Consider the following 15,382-nt stretch of genomic DNA (forward strand, 5'->3'; position numbering starts at 1 on the left):
GAGTGCCTCACCTATTCTGCTAAGGTCTGCCCACCCACTAGGAAACAGGAATTCATTTTGACTGGATGCATTGAGTGATGATTTGTTAAAGGATCTGAATCAGGGTCGTTTGTTACATAATATTATAAAAAATATCGTATGTGCATTTTTGTCCCATGAGACAGGATGATGAAACAAGGGAGCGATGTGCAGGTTAGAATCAAATCATGTGGTATGTGATGTAACCTCCTCCCCAGGGAGACCCACCTCAGAGTTCGCAAACCTCAGATGATGTAAAGTTTGTGTCACAGTGTTGCTTTTGGTTATTGTCATTCCTCAGTGTAAAGAGTAGATATAAAGATGGGCCAACAAAAGACACAAAATGAGATTAGTAATGGGATAAACAGTGTGGGCTCCAAAATGATTATAAAAAAGTTTAAAAAATTATTGTCCTGGAGGCTGGTTTTCATTCAAAAATGAGTTGCTGCTGGTTTCCAATTTTTGGTCAGATGTTATATTGTGTGTGGTTTGAAACTGTGCAGAGTGAAAGCAGTAGTAGTCTTATAAGAAGTGCTACTACCACTTATCCTCCGTATTAATGCAAGATAGCAGACTCCATACTAAAAGGAATGTACTGGACAGCTAAACTTATGATATTAGTACAAGGTCAGATGTGATTAAGTACATTACAGTCACAGCCAACCCAGTGCTAATGCTAGCACAATACAGACATGGCTGGAAAATAGTGTGTTTCCTTCATACTGTCGACTGAAGAACGAGTACCTTTCTTAGCAATACAGATGCTTCAGATAAAATAGTCAAATAGTTTCTCTCTGCTCGTAGTCTTTATGTTAAACTGGACGAACCACATCCTGCTCAGGCACACACACACACACACACATACACACACACACACACACACACACACACACACACACACACACACACACACACACACACACACACGAGTTTGATGTCCATCTGAAAATGTTACTCTTAGAAATAAAGTAATTGTCATAAGGACATAAACTGTTGTTGATGTTGTCTGTTTATGTCCTCCACAGGAGCGTCTCCTGCTCTCCATTCTTCCAAAGCACATAGCTGATGAGATGCTTCAGGACATGAAGAAGGAGCCAAGTCAGAAAGAGATGCAGCAGTTCAACACCATGTACATGTACAGACATGAAAATGTCAGGTAACTTGGTACTTCTATTAGGTTTTAGTGGTCAGAGTCCTGTATGACTGTTCAAAACAAGTTAATACGTGGGCTGGGACAGTTGTGAACAAAAGTTTACATACACATATAAAGACCATGTAAATCATGGCATTCTTGAGTTTTTAATTACTCCTATAACTCTTAATCTTCTATTAGATAATCATTGAAACACGTGTCTTTGTCACAAAAAACAACCATGCATTTTGGTTCTTTTATTGATTTATTGTAGGCCTTATAGAATAATGACATAATCCGCTAGATGAAAAGGTACATACAGCAAAGTCTCATTTTCTTAGTATCATGGCGTCTTAATTTTTTGTGAATGATTATGAATGACTATAGCTGCTGACTGAGCCAATTTTAATAAGGCCTATTTAGTAGAAACATTAGACACCAAACTGAGCAAGTATCAGGAGCTTACTACTGATCTGAAGAGATAAATCATTGCCGTGACAAGTCAGGAAAATGACTTTAAGCTTTTTCGAAGCAACTACAGATCCCCAAATCATTGATGCAAACAACTGATTTTATGTATAAGAGTTTTACACAAAGTACATAGAATGATGAAGGAAGATTACCTCCATAATTTTAGGAAAACTTTAAATCACCAGCCAGAAAGTTGGATCTTGGACACAGCTGGATGTTCTGACAAGACAGTGACACCAGATACACATCAAAAGTGGTTAAGAAATAGCTACATCAGGCTAGAATGAGGGTTTTAAACTGTCCTTGTCATAGACTTAAAACCTCTTCAAAAACCTATGGACTGTGCTGAAGAAACAAGTCTGTGTCACAAATTTAGTTGAACTGCACCAGTTCTGTGGTTTAAGACAACCAGAAGCTTGTGGGAGACGAGGGTAGCAAAGTGATGTTTCTGTTGCGTTTTAGAAGTAAATATCTTAAAGGGAGTAGCAGGGGAATTTAGATTTTCATGTCATATGTCTATCGTAATGTCTTATTTAAATTAATATTACATTTAAATAGTTGAATATTCATGTAATTGTGCAATTTGTTCAATAAAAGCATGGTCGAAATAGGCTATTGAATATTTGTTGTCAGCAGTGTACCTAGAATTCATTCATTGTGTGGGCTTTATACATAGTCAGAATGTAACAGATATGTTGACGATGGTCAGATATAGTCTGAAAAATCTACAGCGAAGGACATTTTGAAATGGAAAATGTGTAGGCAACCTGCAACTGATTCGGAATTGGATATGTTTTTTTGGATCATGACACCAAAAATCAGAACTGAGAATGAGATTCCTGCCTATCATTCCCTCTGTTTTCACTGAAAAGTTACAACTTCATGTTTTTAGTGTGAACTTCACTTTCTTTGTTTTCCTGTTGTGCTGTTTTGGAGGAGTACTATCAAAACAGGGAGGTGTGAACTAAAAATACTCTAGCTGAAGCCTCATATTATCTTGAAATATACTTTGGAATGCATTGCCCCCAGAGCAATCGCTGTATGTTCACTTCTTTACTCACGATCATTTAATTGTTTTTTTTTTTGTTTTTTTTTATTTGAATGGTAAAAACCCCTCTCTCTTAACCCTCTTTCTCTCAGCGGTGCTATTTATGCCTGATGAGTTGTCCTCTAATGTATGCTTTAATGTTAACATTTTGGTAACCCAATACAGTCAGTTGAGTCGAGTGCTGAGTGTGAAGTACCTGACAGATACTGACAGCCAAGCAGTCGACCCATTTTGAACAGGCACTGTTGTTGTAAGATAGGCTTGAAAAACTGTGAACCATTCTTTAGAAAGCCATCTAGACTCAGGGTGAGTGAGACAGTTCCACAGAGGTGTCATTGTTTATTTTGGCGTCAGTAACTTTTAGATAGATTCTATTTTTGTAGTTCTCTGCTGTTCATTCCCAGCTCCTGAATCTCCTATTACAACACAGAAGTATAAGCTTAAGAAAACTGTAAAATTCAACAGTATCTGTGAAATTATGAACTGACATGCATGTATCAGTGTTGAGTGAGAAAAATGTGATGATAGAGCAGAAAAAATTAGATGGCTTTGTTAAGTAAATTTACACCTATGTACTATTGGAGGATGAATAGAAGGGAGAAGAACCTTTTGGTCTTGGAGTTTTTGAAATAGTGTAGAGGTATTAAAAAAAGTGCATCAAAGATGCTGGTTATGTGACTGTATCAATGTGATAGTATTAATTAGATGTTTTGCATGCATCTCTTGTTGTTATGCAGTATTTTGTTTGCAGACATCGTTGGCTTCACCCAGCTGTCATCATCTTGCAGCGCTCAGGAGCTGGTCAAACTGCTTAATGAACTCTTTGCTCGATTTGACAAGCTGGCTGCAGTAAGTTTCACAGTGTTACATAACAACAGTGATGCATAAAGAAATTACATTTGCATGACATTTACATGTTTCAGTTATAGACATGCATTGATTTTGTATTATGTTAATCAAGCTTACAAGAAATATAATATACAGTCAGGTCCATAAATACTTGGACATTGACACAATTTTCAGCATTTCAACTCTGTCCACCACCACAATGGATTTGAAATGAAACAATCAAGATGTGCTTCAAGTGCAGACTTTCAACTTTAATTTGAAGATATTTACATCCAAATCAGCTAAACCGTGCAGGAATTACAACACATTTTATATGTGCCCTGCTCCTTTTTGAAGGGACCAAAGGTAGTTGGACAGTTGGCTGCTCAGCTGTTCCATGGCCAGGTGTGTGTTATTCCCTCATTATTTCATTTACAAGGAGCAGATCAAAGGTCTAGAGTTTAAGTGTGGTATTTGTGTTTGGAATCTGGTGAGGTCAACTCTCAATATGAAGTCCAAAGAGCTGTCATTCTGCAGTCAACTATTAAGAGAAGACTTCACCAGAGTGAATACAGAGGGTTCACCACAAGCTGTAAACTATTGGTGAGCCTCAAAACAGGAAGACAGAAAAAACATCTAAAAGAACATGTGCAGTTCTTTTTTTGTTTGTTTTTATAAGACAAAGATCAACGTGTAGCAGAATGATGGGAAGAATTTGGAGAAGAGAAGGAACTGCTCAAGATCCAAAGCATACCACCTCATCAGTGAAGCATGGTGGTGGTAGTATAATGGAGTGAGCATGTATGGCTGCCAATGGATCTGGTTCTCTTATATTTATTAAGATGTGACTGCTGACAAAAGCAGCAGGGTGAATTCTGAAGTGTTTTAAGGCAAAGAAGTGGAATGTTCTGCAATGACCAAGTCAGTCACCTGACCTGAATCGAACTCAGCTGTATTTCACTTGCTGAAGACAGAACTGGAGGGAAAATGCCCCAAGAACAAGCAGGAAGTGAAGACAGCAGCAGTAGAGGCCTGGTAGAGCATCACCAGGGACCAAACCCAGTGTCTGGTGAAGTCTGTGGGTTCTGGACTTCAGGTTGTCATTAACTGCAAAGGATTTACAACCAAATATTAAAAGTGACAATTTGATTTATGATTATGTTAGTTTGTCCAATTACTTTTGGTCCCTTAACAAGGAGGAGGGCACAAATAAAATGTGTTGTAATTCCTACAATGTTCACCTGATTTGGATGTAAAAACCCTCAAATTAAAGCTCTGCACTTAAACACATGTTGATTGATTCATTTCAAATCCATTGAGGTGGTGTGCAGAGCTGAAAATGCTGAAAATTGTGTCAGTGTCCAAATATTTATGTACCTGATTGTATTGTGTTACATAGACATTTAGACTTAGATTTCTTCTGTTTGTATGAGATCATTTTAAATCATCCAACAGGTCAGTTATAACTAAGTTTTTGTCCTTTCTGTTTGTGGGTCCGTGTGGATGATGTTTGATTGCAGCAGCTCATTGTGTTCTAATCTTAATTCCATAATGCTCCTATGTTACTTTTGACAATAATAGTGAATAATAATGATACTGTAAAATTAAAACTGAAATAGGTTTGATGCAACCAGTGAACATTTCATTAACATGTATAGCATTATTGTAGATTCCCTTTTGCACCTTGTGCTGCTGCTTGTACAGGACCTACTTTTTGAAATGGTCATTGTGGACTCAGGAGTAAAATAGTAAAACAGGGGCTTTACCTCATTTAGGTTCCCACAGAAATGTAAAAACAGCAGGTTGTTTTTTATGGTGGAGTTGAATCTGGAACTACTTCTTACAGCTTGATGCAACAACTTCCTGCAGTGTGTTTCTGGCACATGGTGATGACAAGACCTGAATTTTAGATGTAGACTCCAGTCTTAAGGCGCAGAAGCTGCCCTCATTTTCAAAGCCCTTTTTAAAATTGCTAACAATGTTTAAAATTGATTCTAAAAATGTTTCAGTAAATATATACAGTATATGGATGAACTATTTTCTGCTATCACTAGTTATGTTCACACCAGTGCAACTTGCAAATATTACCCCTTTATTTTTTTTCCCAATCATCATCATATATCATGTGAAACACCAGGATAAAGTGTGAATGTGCTGTGAGTGAGATTAAGTGCAGTTAACAACATGCGGGATGTCATCTAGATGTGTCTGATGAAACAAGCTATCAATGAATTTTTCAAAAGAAAAGATCATTCAGACCCTCTTGTACTGCTACAGTCCCAGATTTCTGGTGAGAACAGTTCAGATGAGGAGTAAGCAGGTGGTCCGGTGTTTTTAACAAAGGCAGGTGTACTTTCTGACAGGGTTGGCTTACAGCGTATGTGACTGAGATATTGAAATAAAGGAAGACAGTATATTGTATTGGTGTTGCACAACATTCAGATGCAGACAGACACTTGGAGATTTCTTTAAGCAGTGTGCAAAAAACACACAATGGCTTTCAGAAGACTTACTTTTCCCCTTTTTGTGGTAAAAAATGATAGGCATGACATGTTTAAAGCACTTAATTTATTATTATTCCTGGTCATTGCAATACAAATAATAGAAAAACAGATGAAAAATAGCCACTGCTATTGGCTGTCAAAGCCATAGAGGGTGAGATTTATACTTCTGTTTTGTTTTACATCAGTTGGCATCAAGAAGGTTTGTCTTCTAATCTTTGAGTTAAAGTAAGTTTAATATATTAACTTACATATAAGAAAGTCTCTCTCTCTCTCTCTCTCTATATATATATATATATATATATATATATATATATATATAAAAATAAAAAAAATAAATATATATATATATAAATATATATTTAAAAAAATATATATGTATATATATATATATATATATATATATATATATATATATATATATATATATATATATATATATATATATCCACACATACATACATACATTCATTAATTATCTTATTTTTTTCAATCAGGCCAGTCTGGCAGTGTGAAAACCCAGGGTCTTCTAACAAAACCATACAAGGTCACAATTCAGTGTCATGTATACTGTAGTGATCATTTTATTCACATTCATGTGCACTTCTTGTAATTAACCCAGCAACCCACTTTGTTACCATGAGACGCTTGTGCTCTCTTGTAGCCTGTTACATAACACTTTTCAAAATTCTGATTCAGATAAGAGGAATAGATAAGGACAAAAATGTCCCAGTCTGATTATTGCATATTCATGAGTGCATCTCTGACCAAAACATATCTCCACTGTCAGAAATATCACCAGCTGCGGATAAAGATCCTGGGAGACTGCTACTACTGTATCTGTGGGCTGCCAGACTACAGGGAGGACCATGCTGCCTGCTCCATCATGATGGGCTTGGCCATGGTGGAAGCCATCTCGTGAGTACACGGATAATGGGTCAGGACCAGCCTGAGATAAATCTGGGTTATGCTGGTCTGTTCTAAAGATTAGCCTCTTTTTGATGTCATGCGGTGGACTAGGCACTTTTCCACAGCAGAGAATTGATCCTTCTGATGGACTCTTATTGACTTTCTGTGAACTGCAACTGTGATATAAAGTGAACTGAACACTGGTTGACAATGAGAGGTCATTCAATCTGCTGTCCCTTCATTCTCTTCACATGTATCAGAGACAGTGTTTCCTGTTGGGTGAGAATGGTTTTGTGGTGTCATGGTTTTCAAGGTTTTAAAATGGGAAATGAAGCTGGATGAGTGCACCAATCAAAGCCAGCTGCTTCCTGCTGCTTTTATTTAATGTGGTTGCTTTGTGAACCAACCACAGGTACGTCCGAGAGAAAACCCAGACTGATGTTGACATGCGGGTTGGAGTGCACAGTGGCACAGTCCTGGGTGGAGTGCTGGGCCAGAAACGCTGGCAGTATGATGTTTGGTCCACAGACGTCACTGTGGCCAACAAAATGGAAGCTGGAGGGATACCAGGGTAAGAGTTTTAACTCCATGCATCACATTTCCTTTGGTCACATTTTTAAAATAATGTTGCTTCAATCCACTTTGTACTGTGACTACGCTTGTGTTTAGATTTGCACTTCACATTAGAACTTTTGGGCACCACCTTCAAATGAAGGAAAGTCATCAAATTAAGTTAATCCTACATTCAAAGTAGCAGTAAAGGGACCTCTATCTTCTGTTTTAAAGGAATACGCGAGACCACAACTTGGTGATAAGTGAGGATATGTCTGACTAAGTTTCTTTAAATAGCTAGAGAAATTAGGGTATTTGCAAGTGAATGAATGAAGTGTTACTCATGAACATATGATTAAGTCAGAGCACAGCAAGAGTGGACGGCTTTTTTGGATAACTAGATTAAAACTGCTCATTTGAGTTGGTGACCATAAATGTATGATTTTACTGTTGCACAGTTCATGGAACAGTATAGGGACCTAATTAAACTATTGCTAAGAAAAGTAATAAAGCCATTTATGGTCAAAGAGGTTTGGTGAGTGGCCCAGGAAATTTTGAGGAGTTGAAAAATTATAACATAAAATAAATTACTGGAATTAGTCTCAATGGCAAAAGCCAGAGATGGAAAAAGAACAAAAGACAGCCTGGTGGGTCTAGGTGTGTATGATAAGCGAGGAGCTAGCCTAGAAATTACTTTGTATAGATTTTTTCACACAAAGTCACATACTTTATGTACCACTATGGCTATCATTCCTCACTACAGCTTTTAAATTATACTTGTGTAGCCAATTTAGTTGGGTTCCTCAGGGTCCACAATACAGTACTGGTAGTAATGATACTTACTCATGTCCATCCATCCATTATCTATACACCGCTTCATCCTCATTAGGGTCGCAGAGGGGCTGGAGTCTATCCCAGCTGACTCAGGTGAAGGCAGGGGACACCCTGGACAGATCACCAGTCTGTCGCAGGGCTACACATAGAGACAAACAATCACTCTCACATTCACACCTACGGGCAATTTAGAGTAATCAGTTAACCTCAGCATATTTTTGGACTGTGGGAGGAAGCCAGAGAAAACCCACGCATGCACTGGGAGAACATGCAAACTCCATGCAGAAAGATCCCGGTAAGGCCGGGACATGAACCAGGGCTCTTCTAGCTGCAAGGCGGAAGTGCTAACCACTACGCCACTGTGCAGCCCATTGCTTACTCGTGTCAATTAGAAATTTGCAAGACTGAGACAGGGAGACTGCCTTCCCTGGATGCATTCATTGGGGTCATACACTGGTGTTCTTGCAGCTAAGGGGTCAGTTTTATGACATTTGTTTCCCAATAAACAATGTCCTCTTTTGCTGGCACAAGGTCTTATGAGGCCTTGTAACGGTTGTGTGTAAACTTATGTGCACACAATTCATGCTTTTTCTTGTTTTCGGAGTGTCAGCAGATGAGTGATCAAACACGTTTGTGAAACAATGATTGCTTGTGCATGTACATCATCAGGACACCTGCATCCGGGTAATTGGGAACACTCACACATGTCCAGTGTTACATTAGTTGATGTCTTATACAAGTAAATGATCAGCTAAGTGGGTAACATCAGTACATGAAACACAAAATTTCCCCACATTCTGTTTCTTGGTCAGTAACCAAGCTGAAGGAGATTAGTGGCAGTGACCATGTTAACTCCTTTAACCCTTCACAAAGGTCAAATTTTCTTCAGTTGCATTCTTGCCGTGAGTTGAAAATGATAAACTTGACATGGGCTTGTCCAAGTAAATCATCCTGTAGCCATTTTGACCTGTTAAAAAAATGACTGTGGCTTTAGTTTCCAGCAAGATACTACTGACTAAGTACAGTTGTGTTAGTGGGAAACATGGGATCACAACTGAATGGAAATGTCAGAAGTTAGATTGTTATTCTGACTTTTTTGGAGCTGGACACCTGCACCAATTTCAACTCAGCCCTGACCAGAGGGATATAGCTCTCTGTGCTTTAGTGTCATGCTCCACTTGTTGTTTTGGAGAAGGATTCATTCTGCAGCAGAGTGATAAGCCCAAATGCACCTCAAACGTTTGCGAGAACCACTTGAAGACCAAAAGAGACCAAGTACTACTGATTGTCTGGGACTTTCCTCCACAGTCACCTGACCTCAGCCTGACTGACTCAGAAGACTGAGAAGGGCAAGCATTTCTGACTTTACAAAAAACTTTTTGGAGTTCTGGAGTCAATGCAGCTGGAGTTGTGCCAACTTTTGGACCTACTGTATATAAAATCTCCAACTGCAGTCCAACAGCAGGCATGAACATTTTTAACTCTTCATAAAGAGATGTGACAATCAGTTTGGTATTCATGCCATCTGGAAATCAATCAATCAATCAAGTGCCATGCCATTCAGCGTAGGTGATCATTTCTCTCCAGCTCCTCCGATCTTTTGCCCTCTGAGTTGTGACTTTTGCCTGTTCCATATGTAGCCATGATGTAAGTCCATCTATCATTTTCATTCCGTCTGCCTCGTCCTCTCCATCTGGAAATAGATTATTTAATTTATAAATCCACTTTGTGTCAAATTTTAGCAATTTCTTTTTTGACTATATGCTATCAGTTTCAATGAACCTTTCTCTTAGTGCATGTTTTTTTGTTCATTAAATAGTGCTCTACTGGATGCTTTTCAACTAATGAATTTCACTTCATATTGCTCTGAATCCTGGTCAGTGTAATTTGGCTTTTTGATAAGAATTGACAAAAACTATTTCTACCAAATAATATCAGTTAATTAAAAAGCTAAAATGCAAAATTTATCCCTTTTAAAGTGGCCCACTTAATTCAACAGTGCAGCCAGTTGGTGCTAGAAGTCACACGGATAGTGAAATGGAGATCATCTGACTGCAGCGAATGTGTCTCAAGTAATTGTAGTATAATGACACCTGTACCAGGAAGATCCAGTCACTGGTAAATCAAAACTCCTGGCTATAACTACACTCGGATAAAGAAAACAAAACTCCAAGCAATCCCATGAAATGGTTATTGACAAGCATGAGTCTATAATGGATACAAGAAAATTTTCAAAGTCACCACAGGTAAATCCATCATTAAGACATGGAATTAATATGGCACATTGTAAATTTACCTAGAGCAGACTGTCATCAACAGCTAAGTGACCATGCAAGAAAGACATTAGTCAGGAAGGCCACCAAGACACATATGACTCCTCTGAAGGAATTAAAAGTGTCAGCAGCTGAGATGGGAGACTGTGTATACAGCAACTGTTGCATCTTCTTTGCCAGTCAAAGCTTTATTGGAGATTGGCAAAGAGAAGCCTCTGGTGAAAAAAATCTTGACTAGAGCTCACCAGAAGGCATCCTGGAGACTACAAAGCTAAACTAGAAGCCATGTTTTATAGTTGGCAGACACCATCAAAAGTGCACCATCCCCACTGTTATGCATAATGGTGACAGCATCATGATGTGGGAATGGTTCTTGGCAGTACACCTTAGAATGCGTGCAGAGGTAGAGGGTAAAATGATCGTAGTAAAGTGTAGAGAAATCCAGAGGACAACCTGATGCAGTCTGCAAGATAACTGTTACCTGGGAAGATATTAGTATTACAGCAAGACAGTGATCCGAAGCATGGAGCCAAAGCTGCACAGAAATGGTTTAAAAACAACAAAGTGAATGTTCTAGAGTGGCCAAGCCAGCGCACAGGCCTTAATACAAATCAGAATTTGTTCTTGGACTTGAAAAGGGTTGTTCACTCATGATCCCTGTATTGCAAAGAAGGATGGGGTTAAAAACAAAAAAAGTAATGTCTAGATATGCATGGCTGGTTGAGATCTATCTACACAAGCTCAATGGTTGTCATAATTGTGGCCATAGGTGCATCTACTAAATACTGGCTTAACATGGATGAATACTTATGCATTATGTATCATTTATTATGTTCTATATTTTCAAATTATTTATATTATTTTGTAGATTTTCCCTTTTACCTGAAAAAAAAATGTTTTTGAAAGTTGCAGTCTACAAAACCTAAATATATTGACCACGGTTCAGTGTTGAAAAGCAAAAAAGAGAAACATTTCCACGAGGATGGTAACATGTTATAGGCACTGTTGTGTCCATGTGCTTTATTCAAGTGATGCCACCTAAGGGGACTACAGAATCGGTAATTCAATTCTCTGTAGGTTCACCACCAAAAGAAAAAGGACGTTTCACATGTTAACTTAAACCATTTTCAAAATAAAAATATTGAACATAACATTATTGAACATGGATGCTCTTTCTTACCAGTTTGTACAAAAATTATTCATACAAAAACTGTTTGCTATCATTTTCCAGTAGTGTCAACCTAGTCTCACTGTCTTAATCGTCACATGTAGTTTACCTAGATGTCATGTTATATACATAGAAAACTGACTAAAACTGAGTCTTTTGTTACAATTCAGCACTCCAATGCACACTGCACATTGTCACATGATTAGGACTTGATAAGCTTATAATGTTCTCTTCACAGCTCCATGAAGTGTAGAGAAGCACTCACATGGTAAGTGGTAGGGCAACATCCTGACTAATCTTTGACCTCTTGTTTTGTGGACCAGTCGTGTTCACATCTCACAGAGCACCATGGAGTGTCTTCATGGGGAGTTTGATGTGGAGCCAGGTAATGGAGGGGACCGTTGTGACTACCTGAGAGAGAGAGGCATCGAGACTTACCTGGTTGTTGTTCCTAAAGGACCTTTAGGCAAGAGTGGCATAAATGGTGTGGTGAGTAAAACCTGCTACACACCCACACTGCAAGTATTTGGATATTAAAAATCTTACCTATTCCCTTAGATGATGCGCGGAACTATTGATGAAATTTTACATACATATTCACATTTGACTTTACGTCCTGAAATTGTCAAGTTGTGCTTATTTCCATTGGCCAGTATCACAAAATTAACTCTATATAATATTACAATATAGAACACCCACTATTGTTAGACCAGAGGATCACACACATGCAATGGGTGATTTGTATACAGATGGAAAATTGTAATCTGGACAGTCAGGGTGATAAAATTATAGATACAATGTTTTGAATACTTCTTGTTACTCAAAATTAAATTTCCATATCATTTGAAATGCTCAAAAGAAACATCTGTTAACCTCTCACAGTAATCAGTCTGCACTTACTCTTTGATTGTTTCACATTAGAAGCTGTCTGTAACATCATCCAATGGAAACTCTCCACTGTTAATCAACACCACAGAGTGTAACGGCAGTGTTAACACAGCCTGCACCACACCAGAGGAACCAGAAGAACTGGATGCAAGGGTAACCAAGAAGTCAACTCTTGACTTAAATTAGACGTAGACTTTCACAGCTACATCTCTTTGAAAATGTACAATTCGATGCTTTTGGTGTTTATCACTACTGATTGTATATAATATTGTATGGTTCTTTCAGCTCACATTTGTTAGGGTAAAAGTTTAGAGTCTATAGACCAAAATATGAATTTGCACTGTTGGCCAGTTGCAAACTGTTTTGTCATGAGGATAGTGCCAGAGGACAGCTCATAAAGACATAACCTACAGAGTTTATCCCTTCTGGGCATATTTGTAATGAAATTTACTGAACAAATACATTTAATTAAACAATTTTGACTATTTTTGTAAATGTGGCACAAGAAGAAAGCTAAAGGAGATTTCACCATTGAAAGACTTCATTCTCTGGGGAACTTAAATATGTTGAGAAAACAGCAGTCATTTATCCATCCATCCACTTTCTATACAATGCTTTATCCTCTGTAGGGTCCCAGGGGTGCTGGTGGCAATCCCAGCTGGCTTAGAGCGAATGTCAGGGTGCCCCTGGACAGGTCACGAGTCTATTACAGGGCAACACAGAGACAGACAAACAGCACACTCACATTCACGCTATGGACAATTTTAAACTCACCAATCACTAAGCATGTCTTTGGACTGTGGGAGGAACATGCATAAATGTGCCTAGAATGAGAACATGCAAACCCCACATAGAAAGACTACAGGCCAAGATACAAACCCCAGGATCTTTGAGCTATGATGAGGTGACAGTACTTGCCACTGCAACATCATGCTGCCATAGCAGTCATTTAATTAGATTTTAATATGTTCAGTATCACTAAACCATTACACTTAACCCAGAGGTATAGTTATACATCAGCAGGTATATGGTTCACTCACATGGATTTAATGTATACTTATCTTTAAAGAGCAATTGATTTGTATCAGTACAGATCTTGTAGAATAAGACTGAAGTCAGGCATGTAATAGTCTTTCATGTTATCTATGTAAGCTTTATCAATAAGAAGGCATTTGTCAGCTGGAAATGTTCAGAGGAGGTTCTCACAGTGGATTAAAGCGACTTACATCATTATTGACATTGCATTGATGTAGTATCAGATATACAAAAAGAATATGCAGATGCTCTACTGTCCTTTCTTTGTTGTATTTCAGGTGGTAAATCCTTCTTTCCCTAACCCTCGGAGAAGGCTACGGCTACGGGACCTGGCTGAAAGGGTGATCGATGCTCAGGAGAATGAACAGGAGCTCAACAAACTGCTAAATGAGGCTCTGCTGGAGAGAGAGACAGTTCAAGTGTATGTGAACACCTTCTTTGCACATAAAGCACTACTGTAGACCTCAATGATGCTGGTTTTCTCCTTGTTAGCTTATATTAGAGGCAGTCAGAGAATCTGACACACTGAGGAAGGATTATTCTTTCACTTCGTCAGTTATGACACATTGGTGTGCACTAATCACACAGAAAGCTAGTCATGTTCTAAATGAAAGTTGTCCACAATATTGCACATTTGTGAACTCTATTTTTTATTCATAAAGAAGCAAAAGTTCTCAAACATACAATGTGTGAACATAATGGTACATGAACTGTGCTTGCATAACTTCTTTCCTTGACAAAGTGCTTTCAAAATTTCATTCATCAATTGACCTGCACACTCATACAGCAGTGTATGCACAGCTCTGTCCTACTCACTGAAAGCAGTACCTTGCTTAAGGAAACTTGGTGTTGAGAGGCAGGAGCTGTACCACTGTTCCACTGCCTGAACTACAGCCACCACTCTGTGAACTTTGATTAGAATAACTATAAGCAAGCCACAATGCAAAACAAATTGTTAGGAGCTAGTAGACTTAGCTTGTTCTTTCAAAATACCAAACTGCAACAATATGGGTTGTGTTGCTGAAACCAGGTAAACTGTAAATATGAAATACCAATATTTTATGCTTGTTACTGATGAAGTTTTTGTGTCTCAACAGTCTGAAGGGGAAACACACCAACAGGCTCTCGCTGAGATTTGTGGATCCAGACCTGGAAACTCGTTACTCTGTGGAGAAGGAAAAACAGAGCGGAGCAGCCTTCTGCTGCTCTTGTGTGGTTCTGCTCTTCACTGCAGTAATGGAGGCCCTCATAGACCCCTGGTTAGTTAAAACGCCAGGAGCAATCTCCTCACACTCTACAATGTGGGCAAATTTGATTTCTGTCTTGCTCTGTGATGTGTGTGAGTGGTCCTCAACTCGTGAGGGCCTCAAACATTTTTATCCATGTCTTTCTCACAGCTCAGTCGAGCATTGCTCTCTGTGGTTTGGTATTAGACTCACTGCTCTCAGTGCTACATGTGTCTCTCAAGGTTTGTCTGTGTGTTGATTTGTTGTGGAACAGGCTGATTGCAAACTACATCACCTTTGCAGTGGGGGAGGTCCTGCTGCTTGTCCTGACAATCTGTTCCCTGGCTGCCATCTTTCCTCGAGTGAGTTACAACATATTTTTATATCCCTATATTTTGTTTAAACAGTGTGTGAGGGTTTTGCCATGTTTTCGCAACTTAGTTGCACCAGAATACAGCACCTTCTTCAGATATAGTTACACAAAACAAAGAGAAACTGG

The 15,382-nt window shown here is 38.6% G+C and overlaps 1 protein-coding gene across 4 annotated transcripts in view; it reads left to right on the plus strand.

Moving 5' to 3' along the window:
- Positions 1-15,382, plus strand: part of adcy3a (adenylate cyclase 3a) — a 51,715-nt gene that overhangs the window by 16,650 nt on the left and 19,683 nt on the right. For 2 of the 4 annotated variants that reach the window (XM_023299633.3, XM_023299631.3), the window contains 9 exons: positions 1,044-1,174; positions 3,407-3,518; positions 6,789-6,916; positions 7,320-7,478; positions 12,058-12,223; positions 12,656-12,775; positions 13,936-14,078; positions 14,755-14,916; positions 15,158-15,245. In XM_023299633.3, the coding sequence (XP_023155401.1) occupies positions 1,044-1,174; positions 3,407-3,518; positions 6,789-6,916; positions 7,320-7,478; positions 12,058-12,223; positions 12,656-12,775; positions 13,936-14,078; positions 14,755-14,916; positions 15,158-15,245 (1,209 nt within the window). The remainder of the gene's footprint in view (positions 1-1,043; positions 1,175-3,406; positions 3,519-6,788; positions 6,917-7,319; positions 7,479-12,057; positions 12,224-12,655; positions 12,776-13,935; positions 14,079-14,754; positions 14,917-15,157; positions 15,246-15,382) is intronic. The other 2 variants (XM_023299634.3, XM_035943595.2) reach the window with 2 other exon arrangements.

Source organism: Amphiprion ocellaris, chromosome 9 (assembly GCF_022539595.1).
Source record: "Amphiprion ocellaris isolate individual 3 ecotype Okinawa chromosome 9, ASM2253959v1, whole genome shotgun sequence".
NCBI lineage: Eukaryota > Metazoa > Chordata > Actinopteri > Pomacentridae > Amphiprion > Amphiprion ocellaris.